Source organism: Panonychus citri, unplaced genomic scaffold (assembly GCF_014898815.1).
Source record: "Panonychus citri isolate SS breed McGregor unplaced genomic scaffold, ASM1489881v1 Contig00128, whole genome shotgun sequence".
In the NCBI taxonomy this organism is placed as follows: domain Eukaryota; kingdom Metazoa; phylum Arthropoda; class Arachnida; order Trombidiformes; family Tetranychidae; genus Panonychus; species Panonychus citri.
The window spans coordinates 198,728-215,817 of NW_026515533.1; the positions used below are offsets into that span (position 1 = coordinate 198,728).

Here is a 17,090-nt window from a genome sequence, read left to right on the forward strand (position 1 = left end):
ATTGTTTGTAGTCAACACGATGAACTTTTAAGAAAACAAGAAAGTCTTCAATCAACAATCAATATTGATTGTGAGGAATGAGAAAAAAACATTGGACAGATTTCACTTTGATACCTTTTGAAATGTTGAAAGTGGTCAATGAATGGTTTGTTTTTTGTATCGACGAAAGTTTTTTACCTCGATTTTTAGCAGATTGATCAATTGGAAAGTAAATTGTGATGTATGTTAGTATGTGTGTGTGTATGGACAACATCATGAAAAGGTTATCATGATAAAAAAATTGGAACAAAAAGAAAACATGAAAAAGGTTGTAAGAACAAAGAGAAAGAGAAAAGAAAAAGTAACTTTCCTTTTCCGCTCCAAGTAATTTCACACCTCCATCTATTAAACCCTTCTCATCTCAGTATTTACCTGTTCAATCTCATGATTTTCCATGAATTCTTTTTCCAAAATCAAAGAAAGTTCGATATTCCAACAGAGTCTCTTTTTCTTTTTCTCTCTTATGTTCGACAATTAAACTTGATGATTGAATTAAGAATAGATTTCCTTTCGGTTTTCGACATTTCTTTTCTTTGAGTTCGATAACTTTATCATTTTATATTTCGATTTTATTTCATTTGATCAACCGAATAGAAAGAGATAGACAAATTCGTGTGTTAAGTTTACAATCGAAACAGGGAAAAGATTTTTATTAGTTATTTTTATCAATACAGTGAAATGAAATTTCGCATTTTAATCATAACAGTGATCCAGGATTTGGATAAACTGTTGATTCTTAATTGTGCCGTTAATCTGTGTGATCTAAATATCTTATCATGGGAAATTCATTGAGATTCCTTGATAGCAAATATTCAGACAAAAGAGGCCGAGGTTTGTAAGCACTTCGTCCAAATCTAGAAAGAAAATGATGAGGTAAAAACGAGTTGAAAATATTAGAACTTTTTCGAGTTAAGAATTTTATTAACATTATCGAAACCTGTCAAATCAGAGGAAATTTCATGAAGAAAAAAAACTCAGAGAAAGATAAGAAACTTTTCCTTCTTATATAATCATGATTCTAAGTAACTTTTTCTTCGAGGAGGAAAATTGTTACAGTTTAATAATAATTCGATAATTAATATTATCTTGCTAATCAATCAAAGTTTTCATTAGTAAACTTGTAATTAGTCTCAACTGAATAGAGATTAAGTTTAATGATTCTTACCTTGGTCTCCCTGCAATGGCCACATACCTGTCCAGCTCTTTGAGGAAATGCTGAAGAGCATCGGAAGCTGGTTGAACATCACCTGATCCTGATGAGATATCAGCTGATAAAGATGATGATGATAAGGAAGATGGAGATCGAAATTTCTCTTCCAAAAGGCTTGGGTCCATTTCCTTGTTTTTCGAGTCAATTCGAGCTTCCGATAAAGGTAAACTTATCATGAGAAAACACATGGACATCGAAATGACCATTATCATTGTTGAACATGAGGAAATTGAACAAAACTTTTTTGATGAATTTTTAACAACGAAAACTTTTCCTAATAACCAACTATTCATATTTGATTATCTTAATGTCCACTCACTTTAACTGTAATCAACTTATTAATGGTCAATGTCTAAAATTTAATCTCAATATAAAAGGTTGATGGTTCAAACTGATTCCAATTTCCTTCGAATCAGAATAATTTATAGTCGAGAAAAAAAACGGTTTTTTTATTCGAATTATCAAATTGATCATCTTCATCATGTTGTTTTTAATTTTCTTATACAAAAAGATGAGTATGAGAGAGAAAAGAATATGATTCGACTTTTCTTCTTGTCATTCACAGAAAAGTTAATTCATTATTAGACTCAATTGATGATTTAGAAAAGAAAATCGTTTGGAATAATCTCAGATGAACAACATGATAACATTATCCTCATGTTGTCCATCATGATGATAATATAAAATCTCATTGTTCAATATGAATTCTTGTTTATTATTGTTACATGAACTTTTTTTCTTTAAAATTTGTTTATGTAACAAAAGATAGAATTTTATTTCATGAGAATGAGAGAGAAAGAGAGAGAGAAAGTTTCCTGATGATGATGATGATGAAAGATATCGAAATAAATATGAGGATATTATAAGATGGAAATGATTGGTTAAGGTTAGATCTTAATTCAGTTTTAATTTAATTTCAATTCAATTCAATATCTGGAATCTCATGAAACCTATCATGGAAATATCAACCTTATGATTATCAATCTAAGTTCTGAATGAATAACATGAAATTTAAAAGTTTTTCTTATGTAACCTAATCAATTTGATGGACAAATGTTCACCAGTATATGAATTATTTTTAATATATAAATAATATATAAATTATCATGAAATTTATTATATTTTCTTGCAATAAACACATTTAGGTTACATAACATTACCATGAAAATTAACATGGAAACAATAATTGACTCATTTAGTTTAATTATTGTTCAGTTAATTTGTTATTAAAAAGTTTTTTTTTCTATGAAGTGATGAAAATGATAACGATATTATCTGAGTCGATTAATTTAGAAGATGAAAACTCAGTGTTTTGGGAATTATTTACTAGGAATCCTAATCAAGTCGTGAAATATGAATATCAATCAATCAGATGAGATTCAATTTCTTTTTCAATGAGCTAAGAACGATTAATTTGTGGCATCATCAGGACATGGAACAGATTACTGGGTGAACATGGGGCTGAGCGACAATTTGTGGCATCATGTAGCTTGCATGGTGTTGAACCATAGCGGGTGGAGCTGAAACGGCTACGGCGTGTTCATGGAAGATCATTGAGTTTCGTTTCTTCATCATTAGTTTTTCGGAGGAAAATCTGATTGGATCATTTTCCAAATTAAACAAACAGAGAAAGGGAAGGTCAAAGGTTGAAACGTTGCATCAGAATTTTTGTTCACTACTTACGGAATTGGGATTGGAATTGGAATCGGGATCATTTTCTTCTTGGGTTTCATGAGAAGTGCCAATGCTGCGAGTCCCTTGAGTTTCATCATCTTCCGGCGACCAGCTGATCCAGATTCTGGGGCAACAATCAGTAAGACGATCACCAAAGTTGATAAACAAATGAAAATAGTTGGTGACCTCATCTAATGTCAATAACAATCAAGGAAAGACAAATGATTAGATTAATATCACAACGAGTACACAATTGACAACAATCAAGAAAACACTGAAAAATTGATGTTTACGAAAAAAAAAGTCCAACTGATTACCTTTGATTAATTGATTTCTCACAATCAAACAGTTTGATAAAGAAGATAAATTATTTTTTCAAGTCTCTTAGAACTGATGAAAACACTGATTAGTTGATTGTCCAACTAAATCATCGTTTTTTATATATATACCTTTCCAACTGATCAAAAGTCACCTCCTATCAATTAAACTATGGTCCAGTTGATAAACTCCTCCATTGATGAGAAAGTTAATCAGTTAAACTTGTTTAAATTTGAATAAAACTTTCACTTCAACAATTAATGAAAAATATTGACCAACAATTAATCAATTAATCGGTTGTGGTCAAACATTTACAAACTTATTTTCATAAGGAAGGAATTATAATCAAAACTAATCAAGATCAATTTAATCAACCATATTGATCTGCATCCATTTATCATAAATTTAATGCTTTCACTAATTGTTAGAACTGTTAATTGATCATCTTATTGATTAGTCACTAATTTAGGTCAAAATTGTTTATTCGTTACATCAATTAACCCGAAACAATTTACTTCTTAAATTTGTTGTATCTCTTTTCTGGTCAACCATTTTGTTGGAGAAAACTTTAGCAAACCAATTGAAATAATTGAAATTTCACCGAAAAAAAAACAAAATAAATCAATTCGGTTAATCAGTTAATTAAAATTTTCACTTTCAATTTCGTTAGTGATTAGATATTAGGATCGATTTTTTCTGGTTCGATTAGTTCGATAGCCGAAAATCGATTTGGAAATAAAGATCGAAGGAAATCGATTAGAATTTTTTTTTCTATTGTTAATTTTTTGGTGTTTGTTTACAAATGTGGTGGTGATATAAGTGTTTACAGTTTTTGATTTCTTTTGCCCTTAAGGTGATTGTTTATTTTGATTGATATTTAGAGATCGAGTCACGATCAAGTTTATGTCTTTTTCGATGTTGTTCAATTTTTTAAGGTCCACAACAAATAAGCAAGGAAACACTTCAAGCGAAAATGTAAACAACGTTAAGAGGTTGAAAAAAGATCCTCTGGAAATGGTCGCTGAGATTGATGGTGAGGCCGATCAACTGGAATCTGAGGTGGAAAAGTTTGACGGAGAATATCAAGGTAAAGAGTATAGATACCTGGATGAAATGCTAACAAGGTGCATGTTGAAATTGGATAATATCGATTCAAATGGACGGGAAGATGTGAGAAGCGCTCGAAAGACAACATTGAATCGGCTTGATAAATGTACACAATCATTGGAAATCAAGGCGACCAGTAAATCAAAACAATCAGGGAACAATAAAGAGGACGAAGACGAAGAAGAAGATGAAGAAGAAAACAAAGAAACCAAAGATTAATTGGAAAATATCCATGACCAATTGATTGTTACAATCAAAATCTCTCCATCTCCTCAATGTATTTCCTATCAGAAAAGCTCGTAACCCCCTGAGGGTTAATTTATTAGCCATTTGCACAGAAAAAAAAAATCCTTCGGACTTTGGTTACTCGAATTGATGGAGAGAATTGATGAAATTTCCTCTACCTTTCATTTTATCATATTCTGTAATATCAAAAGAAAAGAAAAGAAAAAAAATTCTAAAAGAAAAAACGTTTTCTCTCTTTAAAGTCAAACAATTAAGATTGTTACATAGGACAATCAACCAGCCGATTTTATTGACAGTGATTAACTTTTTTTTCTTCTTTATAATCAACAGAAAAAAATAACACATTAAATTGCAAACAATTACAAAGTTTCTAACGCTCAAATACACTAGATTCAATTGGAATTAAATTTTGACAAATTCTTTTTCCAAGTTATCAAGTTGATTCTCCAAAAATTATCATTATTATTTCACGAGCTCTTCAGTTAATTGCTTTAAATTATTGACCAGGTTTAAGTTTAAATTGTAAGTAAATTTGTCAACCAGTTATGTTAATTGTTGATCGTTTCGATGGGAACCAAAGTATTTGGATAATTGCAGTCATTTGATTGGGTTTTTTATCGTCCCATCAGAAAATCGGGTTGTAATTGTTGTTCATTTGGGTTCAACTGATTGTATTGTTTGAAATTTTCTCATCAATATTCAGAATATATACTTCAGAATAATTAGAAAATTAGAAAGAGAGACAGAAAAGGAGTAGATTCAAGGATCACTTTGATTAGTTGATTGTTGGACAGACTTGTTACAAGTTAATTTGTAATAGTTTCGCTGATTATTCAAGGTTTTCATGGTAAATTATTGGATGAAATGTGGGGCGATTTAACCTTTTACCATCTGATTGTTTAGGCTTGACCTTAATCCGATTCATTTTGTCCAATTTTTTTGCGATTCTCGTGTATCTAAAATACACTCATAATCAGTAGATTGACCAGTAATAATAAAATACTATTTTTCTTTTAGTTTCCATATAGATTCTTCCTTGGATTAGAGATTGCAGTTGGATTAAGGGAGATTTAACAACTTTCCGTGATAATCAACAGGCCACGAATTTACTGGAACTTGAAATTGAATTGCTAACTCGTATTATGTCAGCCAATTGGTTCACATGTTTCCAGATTTAATCTAAATTGTTGATCTGACAAGAAACTCTTGATTATGTTGACATATACTTGATATGTATTTGGTAAGTATAATTGGAATGAGTTATACAAAAAATGACCAAATGAGGATGAAGATGCTGCCGGTGACAATGATGAGATAATGGTGGTTATGATCAATTAACTAGAAATAATTTAGATCTTGATTGTTTTCTGAAAACCTTTTCTCTTCTACGTCTTTTTCTTTATGAATTCAAGTTCAATCGCATGACTATGACCAGAATTTGAATCGATTTATCGGAGTCCATGATTTACATGATCCTTCATTGAACCACCAACTAACCAAATCTTTATGTCGACGGTTACATAATACATTTGATCGTCTTAATTGATGGTGATCTTTGGTTGATGATGAAAATGAAAATCCACTTTGGGTTGATTGTTTCAATCTGGAGCATATTTGGCAAAAAAGTGTTCGATAATCGTTATTGTTAATCGTGAAGCGAGATTTCCACTCAAAATATGAATTGTATCTTTTCTCATCGGCAGATAGACTTCGTAATAACATTGCCAAGTATCGAGGTGATTTAAATGAAAGAGCATCGATATACGAATGATTTGGTAAAACTGATGAATAATTGGCTCCACCAAGAACAATAGGAATGACTGTGTAATTAAGAAGATTGATTATCTTCTCGGTATAATAATCGGAACAAATTGAATTCTCGAAAGACAAGTAGTATCGATACTTTTTCTCAATATACTGGTAACAATATGATCCTTTTGAACTTGGACATTTAAATGAACCACAAGCACCATAAATGTCAACATCAATGTAACGAGCTAACTCTTTAGCATATTCATCTCTTCCCGATGAGGCTCCACAATTGGAAACCATCCAGGCCACATTACGACTTTTCTTTGAAAAGGGAATACTAACTGATTTGTGAGATTCATGAGATTGATTCTTTGGTATAATGGTTCCATATGGAGTTGGAAAATCTGAATCAGCTCGGTAACTGGACCAACAATCAATGTAATTAGAGAAAGCGGTTAAACTAGATCGTCTATAAGTGTTCATTGGAGATTCCATATGATGCCAGATCCACGTTTGACCTTCAAATTTATATTTAGGCAAATCTTTGAGATTAGTATTCCGCCAATAGAAAATTACAACTTTCGCTTGAGCCAAGAGACTTCGATTTCGGGTAACAATACAATCACAGTCTAAAGGTGAATTAGTTGCTCCCCACCATGAATCACTATCAAAGGCAGCGGTCCAAAGGAGGATAATCGGTGGAGCGGGAGGATAAATGATTGCTGGAGATGCTGGTGAAAGTGATGATGTTGAATAGGCGGCAAGTTGAGAGGGTGTTTGTTGGTTTAAACCATTGAGAAGAAATTTGTTTGAAACATCCAAGACTCGGACTGATGGATCAGCTGGATTGATGAAAAAATAGGTGAAATAGAGGCAAAAGAGGAGACCAACAATAACCAGAGTCCATTTTTTACGTCTTTGTGATGAATTAAGTGAATTTTGGGTTAACTGGTTAGTTCGTTTATTGTGTAATAATTGAACTTCATCCATTTGCGAGATAGTAAAGCTTTCGATTGGAAAAAGAAACAACCAAGGAGGAGAGAGAGAGAGAGAGATAGACTTTGACTTGGATAGATGATGAAAAAAAATGAAGAGATTAGTTGATAATCTGGTAGATTATGTGGACATGAGAAAAACAGATCAAAACTCGTTGTGATTACCACGATTGTTTAGAAAGTGAATGAGATTCGGATAGTTTATCTAAAGAGAAGGGATAACAAAAAGAGACAATTTGTTAGATATGATACATGAACGAGATTCCAAATTAATTGCAATTCGAATACACAGTTGATCTTGTTGACTATAAATCAAAAAGAATCACATGTTCAGATGTTTTTCTTACTTATTAGAATATAAATAATTGATGATGATTGAATTTTCTTCTTGTATCTCAACTGGTTTAAGTATCGGTGGCTTGTTGTTGATAAAAATCTTGTGTCATTACAGAATAAAAGTAACCATTGATCATTTTCTTCTGACAATTTAATCTAATCACTGTAATCATCGTCAGATTTTACGAATTCAATCAAATAAATGACACACATATAAACGGTTAATTGGAGTTAATTAGAAATTTGTGTTGAGGTAGAATTTTGGATAGAATTAAACAAAAGAAAATGATGAGAGAAATATACACAATGAGAAGGCAATTATACACAATAGAAAATCGGCGACTCAGAAAAGAATAGAATGATTGGTCATTCTGGAGAGAAGAAGAAGAAGAAGAAGAAGAAAATACTGATGATGATAGAAGAAGATGAAAAGAAAGAGGTTGATTAAATCACATTGGTAATTAGAAAATCAATTGATATAAAAACAGAGAAAAAGAGAGATACAGAAAGTGGAATTACAGATCAGCAACTATTGAGAAAAAATGACTTTTTGTTGACAATTTTTTTCTCTTCTTTTCAACCAACAGGTCAAAATGGACACACGATGTTGATTAAATTGCGAACAATTAACAAATAATTACAAATAATTACAAAGAAGAAGAAGAAGAAGAAAAATGAAACATATTAAGTAGAGATGAAGATGAAAGAAAAACAAATGTAAACAAAAGGAAAAAGAGAGTAACCAGTTTTTGGAAAATAGAAAAAATGATTTTCTCTTTCTTTTGGTTTTCTTTCTTTCTTTCACTTTCTTCACTTTCTTTTTTCTTCTTTCTTTTTGCTACACAATCAACATTGGGAAACCTTTCGATTACACCAATTAACCAACACACTGATTCGCAACAATTAACTAAATCATTTAGGAGGTTTTACCTTTTCTTTCTGGTTAAAGGTTAATGTCTTGATCTCTTTTTCTGGTTTGATTGTTTTCATTTTGTTCTGATTGACAATTAATCAGAAATCATCTTCTAATTATCTGATTGATTGTTTGGTTATCTTATTTGTGATCTATTCGTGTATCGATTTTAACTGTTTCCTGTCAATTTAATCTTTTATATCAAATGGATTCAGCTAATTGTTGTTCTGGTTGTAAATCATATTCATATTATTAGAAGATATCAATTACTTCCTGATTTAGTTTCAATTGTTTTCCATCAGATAAGTTAATTGTTGTTCATCAATTCTGACACATTATTGATTATTGTTTTTCTCTGTGGTTATTTGATTAACTACATTTCTTTTCAATGATTATAATTATAAATGTTTAATTGTCCAAATATTATAATAGATTAGGTTAATGAACTTGTTGGAAAAGTTGAACTGAATCATTTTGTTTTCATTATAAATATTATTGTTGTTAATCTGATCGCATTGATTGCTGAGTAGATTAAAAAATTATAATTATAACTTGTAAATAGTGAAAATAGATCTTGATTGATTAGTGAGCTTTTTCAATTCAAGTTCAAATTGAACTGCTCAATGACCAGAATTGATTTATCGGTTTATATTTAACAATAATTATTTTCTTCTTTCAACTTACAACTTACATTCCCTGTATTGGATTAATTTGTTCACCTTACGATGAAGATAATCCAAGATTAACCTCAAGGTATCAAGCTTTTTGGGTTATGCCTCCAAATGAATTTAAACCCCTTGAATATGGGCGACCCATGCAGATGACTTACAGTGTGACCAGAGATTCATTTCTAACACAAGATTTACTATTAGACATGGTTAGTATACTTTGGATAAAAATTTTTAAACAAAAATTATTTTCTTCTAATTATTTTTTTCTTTTATTTATTAACTTTTTCTTGTTCAGCGTCTACTTGCTCATTATTATATTGATGGTCCAGACGCGATTAAATTTTCCGATAATTACTCAACTAAAGAGAAAACTTTTTGGCACAAACTTCAGGCCTCTTTAAAGCCATTTTTACCCCGAGATCTCACCACTACCGTTAATCAAACTCCAGCTCAGACACAAGTCCAACAACAAGCACTTTCCCATTTCTGGGCTTTTCTCAAAGGACTTTTACTCCCTTGAAGTAATTTCCACTTCGCCACAATTAACAAAATCGTCCAATTCCCATGACAAAACAACAATCTCCTTTTATCTCTAACAAGAATACAATTGATATTTATTCATAATTTTCATTAATCGACAAACTCCACACCAAACCAGATTAAAGAGCGATGGATAAAACTTGATCTCAGCAATAATGTCTAACCAATTGACAAAGGGAAATTCTTACATTGTAAAAAGAAAAACAACAAATAGTGAACCAAATTAATAAATAGTAATAACATTTAGCTCTTAAATACGTAATTCACTTCAACTTCAACAGGTAAATCGGATAAACTAGATCGTCTAAAAGTGTTCATTGGAAATGCCAGATAATGCAAGATCCACGTTTGACCTTCAAATTTATATTTAGGTAAATCTGAGAGATTAGTATATCGCCGATAGAAAGTTACTGCAGCAGTAAGATCTTACAAATGATTATAATTAGAAATATTTAATCATCAAAATAGATTAGGCTGCTGGACTTGTTGGAAACGTTTAAATAGATCACTGAGTTTTCCTTAAATTGTTTTTGTTGTTGAGAATACATTTGTACTGATTAATTGGTGGATCAACAAGTTATAATCATAACTTGTAAATTGTGAATCCTTGATTATTTAGTGAAAATTTTTAACTTCGTCAATTCAAACTCAAATTTAACTGTTCAACGGCCGGAATTTGAATCTATTTCGTGGACTCCATGATGTACAACCTTCCTTGAACCACCAACCAACAAAATCTTTATATTGACGGTTACATGATACATTTGATTGTCTTAATTGTAGATCTTTGGTTGATGATGAAAATGAAAATCCACTTTGGGTTGATTGTTTCAATCTGGAGCATATTTGGCAAAGAACTATCCGATAATCGTTATTGTCGATCGTATACCGAGATTTCCACTCAAAATAGGAATTGTATCTTTTCTCATCGTTAGATAGACTTCGTAATAACATTGCCAAGTATCGAGGTGATTTAAATGAAAGCGCATCGATGTACGAATGATTTGGTAAAACTGATGAATAATTGGCTCCACCAAGAACAATGGGAATGATTGTGTAATTAAGAAGATTGATTATCTTCTCGGTATAATAATCGGTACAGATTGAATTCTCGAAAGACAAGTAGTATCGATATTTTTCTCAAAATATTCGTAACAATATGATCCCTCGGAACGTGGACATTTGTATGGACCACATTCACCATAAATGTCAACATCAATGTAACGAGCTAACTCTTTGACATATTCATCTCTTCCTGATTCGGCCCTACAACGTGAAACCATCCAGACTACATTACGACTTTTCTGAGAAAAGGTAACATTAGTTTTGTCTGATTCAAAAGATTCATTCTTTGGTAAAATAAATCCATATGGTGTTGGAAAGTCTGAATCAGCTCGATAACTGGACCAACAATCAACGTAATTAGAGAAAGCGGTTAATTCAGATAGTCTATGTGTGTTAGCTGGAGACTCTAGATGATGCAAGATCCACGTTTGACCTTCAAATTTATACTTAGGCAAATCTGAGAGATTAGTATGTCGCCAATAGAAAATAACAACTTTCGCCTGTGCAAAGAGACTTCGATTTCGGGTAAGAATACACTCACAGTCTAAAGGCACGTCCGTTGTTCCTTGCCATGAATCGTATGGATAAGTCCATAGGATGATAATCGGTGGTGAAAGAGGATAAATGGTTGTTGAAAATGCAAGTGAGACTCGGATTGATCGAGCAAATGATCGATTGATGAAGAAATAGGTAAAATAAAGGCAGAAGATGAGACCGATAATAACCAGAGTCCATTTCTTACGTCTTTGTGATGAGTGAATTTCGGTTAACTGGTTAATCTGATTATATAGTAACTGGACTTCGTCCATTTGTAAGTTCGTAAAGCTTCGATTGGAAAACGACCAAAGGAGAGAGAGAATAAAAAGATGACTGTGGATCCAAAAATGAAGAAATTAGTTAGTAACCTGTTGGATTGGGTGGACTCGAAAATAGATCAAACTCTTTGTGATTAGAAGGTGAATGTGAATTAGATTCGAACAATTTAACTTACGAGAAGGAAAACGAAAGAGAGACAATTTTGGTTTAATATTAAACTAAAGATCTTTAATTACAACTTTTACTTTTTTCTTTTTCCTCTTCCGTTTTCGTCTACACTTCAATTTACACACCGGTCTCATTATTTGTTGTTGATTGTACATACACGATACTCATAATTACAGTAAACAATTACTGCATCGATGTCAATCAATGTATGTATTTAGCTAATTGTTGTTCATCAATTTTGACACACTATTTGATTATTGTTTGGTTATTTTGATTATTTGATCAACTATCGGGTGAGCGAAATGAATGAGTATCTCAAGAATGGTAGGTTCTAGAATAAAGTTCAAAGCGTCATTGAAAGCCATCGATCAAATATTAATGAGTAATTTTTCAAAACTTTCGAAGGTCAAATGCACCTGTTTTATTTAAAGGCCAAAATCGCGATTTTCTTTATGAGAAATTTATAATGAAGTTATGAGCCGTCGACCGTTCGCTTTTAGGCCACTCGATTTCTCGAGAACGGTACGTCCTAAGAAAAAGCCGAACATTTTGGACTCAGCGTAAACCTACTTTCTCAAAATGTACAGAAACGTAGGTCTAAAATTAAGGTTCGTGAGTTACTCACTCATCTTGGTCACCTGATATTATTTCTTATCAATGGTTATAATTATAAATGTTTAATATCCAAGTAGATTATAAATTAACTTGTTGGGAAAGTTTAATAATTTTGTTTTTAACTGTTGTTAACAATTATTGCGATTTTATATCAAGATTTAAGAAACTATTAATAATCGTACAGAAATGCTAAAAGTATTATTCATTATTTGTTGTTGATTGTACATAACGATACCATAATTACAACAAAACAATTACTGTGCATCGATATTAATCCAATGTAATAAGGTAAGTTAGTTGAATTCATCCATTTTGATTATCTTTGTTTTGTTCACGATTATTTGATTAATCAGATTATGTTAAATTAACAGATTTGTTTTGAATAATTAGAACGGCGAATCGTTGACAAGATCAGATTGCAGATAAGACCAGATCATGGAATTTGTTTGACATCAAGTTCGAAACTGATTGTAGGCCAAAATTATTCGATAAATTTTGCGAAATATTTTATTTTTTTAAAGTTGAAAAAATGATTTTTGTTCTCAAAGCGAAATTGGACTGATTTCTTGGCTCACCGAAAGGTCGTCGAACTGATGTCAAACAAATTCTGGTTATTCCTCAAGTCCATTCGCAATCTGATCTGTCAACGATACGTCGTTCTTCGTTATTCTGAAACAAATCTGTTAATTTAACGTGTTAACTTCTTTATTAATAGCTAGAATTATAGATTTTTAATTGTTCAAATAGATTGCGTTAAGATTTTGGTTTAACTAAATCTTTTGTTGATAATCATATCCATTTTATTCAAAGATATCAATGACTTCCTGATTTAGTTTCTAGCAGAAAAGTTAATTGTTGTTCATCAATTTTGACACATTATTGATTATTGTTTTTCTCTGTGATTATTTGATTAACTACATTTCTTTTCAATGATTATAATTATAAATGTTTAATTGTCCAAATATTATAATAGATTAGGTTAATGAACTTGTTGGAAAAGTTGAACTGAATCATTTTGTTTCCATTATATTAATAAATATTATTATTGTTGTTAATCCGATCGCATTGATTGCTGAGTAGATTAAAAAATTATAATTATAACTTGTAAATAGTGAAACTAGATCTTGATTGATTAGTGGGCTTTCACAATTCAAGTTCAAATTGAACTGCTCAATGACCAGAGCTTGAATTGATTTATCGGAGTCCATGATTTACACGAGGTTTCATTATACCACCAATTAGCCAAATCTTTATCTGGATGGTTACATAATACATTTGATTGTTTTAATTGTAGATCTTTGGTTGATGGTGAGGATGCAAATCGACTTTGGGTTGATTGTTTCAATCTGGAACATATTTGGCAAGAAAGTGTTCGATAATCTGTTAGACTGTGAATCGAGATTTCACCAAAATAGGAATTGTATCTTTCTCGTCGTTAGATAGACTTCGTAATAACATTGCCAAGTATCGAGGTGATTTAAATGAAAGAGCATCAATATACGAATGATTTGGTAAAACTGATGAATAATTGGCTCCACCAAGAACAATAGGAATGATTGTGTAATTAAGAAGGTTGATTATCTTCTCGGTATAATAATCGGTACAGATTGAATTCTCGAAGGACAAGTAGTATCGATACTTTTTCTCAAAATATTCGTAACAATGTGATCCCTCAGAACGTGGACATTTGTATGGACCACATTCACCATAAATGTCAACATCGATGTAACGAGCTAACTCTTTGACATATTCATCTCTTCCCGAAGGAGCATGACAATGTGAAACCATCCAGGCCACGTTACGACTTTTATTTACAAAGAAAGCATTAGGAGCATTAACTTGGTTCGATTTTTCAGATTTATGAGATTCATTATTTGGTAAAATAAATCCATATGGTGTTGGAAAGTCTGAATCAGCTCGATAACTGGACCAACAATCAACGTAATTAGAGAAAGCGGTTAATTCAGATCGTCTATGTGTGTGTATTGGAGATTCCATATGATGCCAGATCCACGTTTGACCTTCAAATTTATATTTAGGCAAATCTGAGAGATCAGTATTTCTCCAATAGAAAAGCACAACTTTCGCTTGAGGTAAGAGACTTCGATTTCGAGTGACAATACAATCACAGTCTAAAGGTAAATTGGTTGATTCGTTCCATGAACCACAGTTAAAGGTAACGGTCCATATTAAGATAATCGGTGATGAAAAAGGATTAATGGTTGTTGGTGAGACTCTGATTGAACGAGAAGATAGATTGATAACAAAATAGGTAAAACTGAGGCAAAAGAGTAGACCGATAATAACCAGAGTCCATTTTTTTCGTCTTTGTGATGTATTAGGTGAATTTCGGTTTAGCTGATTAGTTCGTTTATTGTGTAATAATTGAACCTCATCCATTTGCGAGATAGTAAAGCTTTCGATCGGAAAAAGTAATTGCCAGGGGAGAGAAAGAGAATAGATTTTGACTTGGAGATGATGAAAAAAAGATGATCTTTGATCCAAAGAATGAAAAATTAGTTGATAATCTGGTGGTGGTTATATTATGTGGACATGAGAAAAACAGATCAGTTGCAATTATCACGATTGTTTAGAGAGGGAATATGAATAAGACTTGGATAATTAGAGATAGAAAAATAGATAATTCTTTAGGTTTAATTAAACTAAAGATCTTCCATTACAGCTTTCTCTCTCTCTCTCTTTCTTTCCTCTTCCTTTTTCGTTGTCATCACAATTTACACACCGGTCTCATGATTGGCGAGATTCCTAATTACAGTAAACAGCCACTGGTGCATCGATTGAAATCTAAAAAAGGTATTCGGCTAATTATTGTTCTCGTCGTTAATCGTATTCATATCATTGTTTATTAGTAGAAATCAATTTCTTCCTGAATCAGACATTGCAAAGTTTCCGATTTTATTTATTGTAAAAAAGATCGAAATGATTGAAAAACAACCTTTTTTTTCAATGGGTCATTTCATTAACTAAATTTACCGATCGATCTGAGAGCTGATTCACAAGAACAAGAAATTTCATGACAATAATACTGTTTAATAACAAAAATTTTTACAACTTCAGAATACATGATAAGCGAATTCAAGATCCATTTGGAAATGGAAGCGATTAGATTTTGATTTGAAACCACTTTTACATGTAATTGTCATCTTAATGAGAAAGTTACTGGCTTGTGAGAAAATCTGTAACAATTATACTGTTGAAATAGTGGAACTAGATCTTGATTGTTTAGTGAAAATCTTTGCTTAATGTTTTGCCAGTTCAAGTCGAAATTGAACTGTTCAGTTACTTGACTATGACCAGAATTTGAATCGATTCCATGGACTCCATGACTTACACCATCCTTCATTGTACCACCAATTATCCAAGTCTTTATGTCGACGATTACATAATACATTTGATGATAAAAATTCATTTTGAGTTAACTGTTTCAATTTGGGACATATTTGGCAAGAAAGTGTTCGGTAATCGTTATTGTTGACTGTGAATCGAGATTTCCACTCAAAATATGAATTATATCTTCTCTCATCTGCAGATAAACTCAGTAATAACATCGCCAAGTCTCGAGGTGATTTAAATGAAAGCGCATCAATATACGAATGATTTGGTAAAACGTATGAATAATTACCTCCACCAAGAACAATCGGAATGATTGTGTAATTAAGAAGATTGAGTAGTTTCTCTGTAAAATAATCGTTACAAATTGAATTCTCGAAAGACAAGTAGTATCGATACTTTTTCTCAAAATATTCGTAACAATGTGATCCCTCGGAACGTGGACATTTGAATGGACCACATTCACCATAAATGTCAACATCAATGTAACGAGCTAACTCTTCAACATATTCATGCCTTCCCGAAGGAGCATGACAATGTGAAACCATCCAGACCACATTACGACTTTTCTTTGAAAAGGAACACTAACTTCATCTGATTGATGAGATTCATTTTTTGGTGAAAAAAAACCATATGGAGTTGGAAAATCAGAATTAGCTCGATAACTGGACCAACAATCAACGTAATCAGAGAAAACAGGTAATTCAGAGCGTCTACGTGTGTGTATCGGTGATTCCATAGTATGCCAGATCCACGTTTGACCTTCAAATTTATATTCAGGCAAATCTGAGAGATTAGTATTACGCCAATAGAAAATAACAACTTTCGCTTGAGGTAAGAGACTTCGATTTCGAGTGACAATACAATCACAGTCTAAAGGCACATCCGTTGTTCCTATCCATGAATCGAAAGGAGGAGTCCATAGGATGATAATCGGTGGAGAAGGAGGATAAACGAGCGGAGGAAATGCAGTTGGAATTGACACTCGGACTAATGGATGAGCTGATCCATGCGATTTATTTCCTGGATTGACGAGAAAATAGCCCAAATAGAGGCAAAAAAGGAGACCAACAATGAACAAAATCCACTTTTTACGTCTTTGTAATGAGAATGAATGACAAGAATTTCGAGTCAACTTGTTAATTCGTTTATTGTGTAATAATTGAACTTCATCCATTTGCGACCTACTAAATATTTCGTTTGTAAAAAGAAATGACCAGAGAGAGAGAGAGAGAGAGAGAGAGAGAGAGAGAGAGAGAGAGAGAGAATAGACT

The 17,090-nt window shown here is 32.0% G+C and overlaps 5 protein-coding genes and 1 pseudogene across 5 annotated transcripts; 1 reads left to right on the plus strand and 5 right to left on the minus strand.

Moving 5' to 3' along the window:
• Positions 1-656: 656 nt before the first annotated feature.
• On the minus strand, positions 657-1,655 carry LOC128390803 (uncharacterized). Its single transcript, XM_053350571.1, has 2 exons — positions 1,205-1,655; positions 657-893 (listed from the first exon to the last, which is right to left on the minus strand). The coding sequence occupies exons 1-2, from the start codon at positions 1,540-1,542 to the stop codon at positions 788-790; spliced, it is 444 nt and encodes a 147-aa protein (XP_053206546.1). The 5' UTR covers positions 1,543-1,655; the 3' UTR covers positions 657-787.
• A 3,195-nt stretch (positions 1,656-4,850) lies between these two features.
• On the minus strand, positions 4,851-8,420 carry LOC128390799 (4-galactosyl-N-acetylglucosaminide 3-alpha-L-fucosyltransferase FUT6-like). The gene is made up of 2 exons (XM_053350566.1): positions 7,689-8,420; positions 4,851-7,546 (listed from the first exon to the last, which is right to left on the minus strand). The coding sequence occupies exon 2, from the start codon at positions 7,334-7,336 to the stop codon at positions 6,020-6,022; it is 1,317 nt and encodes a 438-aa protein (XP_053206541.1). The 5' UTR covers positions 7,337-7,546; positions 7,689-8,420; the 3' UTR covers positions 4,851-6,019.
• Positions 8,421-9,046: 626 nt separating this feature from the next.
• On the plus strand, positions 9,047-10,003 carry LOC128390804 (MPN domain-containing protein-like). Its single transcript, XM_053350572.1, has 2 exons — positions 9,047-9,467; positions 9,557-10,003. Exons 1-2 carry the CDS (start codon positions 9,363-9,365, stop codon positions 9,779-9,781), a joined length of 330 nt encoding a protein of 109 aa, XP_053206547.1. The 5' UTR covers positions 9,047-9,362; the 3' UTR covers positions 9,782-10,003.
• Positions 10,004-10,112: 109 nt separating this feature from the next.
• On the minus strand, positions 10,113-11,675 carry LOC128390811 (glycoprotein 3-alpha-L-fucosyltransferase A-like). The gene is given in 2 exon segments (XM_053350579.1): positions 10,113-10,940; positions 10,943-11,675. Coding segments are annotated over 2 exon segments (1,218 nt in total). The 3' UTR covers positions 10,113-10,455.
• A 1,769-nt stretch (positions 11,676-13,444) lies between these two features.
• On the minus strand, positions 13,445-15,118 carry LOC128390806 (4-galactosyl-N-acetylglucosaminide 3-alpha-L-fucosyltransferase FUT6-like; annotated as a pseudogene).
• Positions 15,119-15,521: 403 nt separating this feature from the next.
• LOC128390788 (glycoprotein 3-alpha-L-fucosyltransferase A-like) lies at positions 15,522-16,520 on the minus strand. The gene has a single exon (XM_053350547.1). It carries the CDS (start codon positions 16,362-16,364, stop codon positions 15,774-15,776), a length of 591 nt encoding a protein of 196 aa, XP_053206522.1. The 5' UTR covers positions 16,365-16,520; the 3' UTR covers positions 15,522-15,773.
• Positions 16,521-17,090: the final 570 nt, after the last annotated feature.

Coding starts and splice junctions, on each gene's coding strand:
- LOC128390803 (XM_053350571.1), bottom strand. CDS start 1,542: ATGAATAGTTGGTTATTAGGAAAAGTTTTCGTTGTTAAAAATTCATCA. Junction 894..1,204: donor GCCATTGCAGGGAGACCAAG/GTAAGAATCATT, acceptor TTTTCTTTCTAG/ATTTGGACGAAGTGCTTACA.
- LOC128390799 (XM_053350566.1), bottom strand. CDS start 7,336: ATGGATGAAGTTCAATTATTACACAATAAACGAACTAACCAGTTAACC.
- LOC128390804 (XM_053350572.1), top strand. CDS start 9,363: ATGCCTCCAAATGAATTTAAACCCCTTGAATATGGGCGACCCATGCAG. Junction 9,468..9,556: donor AAGATTTACTATTAGACATG/GTTAGTATACTT, acceptor TTTCTTGTTCAG/CGTCTACTTGCTCATTATTA.
- LOC128390788 (XM_053350547.1), bottom strand. CDS start 16,364: ATGGTTTCACATTGTCATGCTCCTTCGGGAAGGCATGAATATGTTGAA.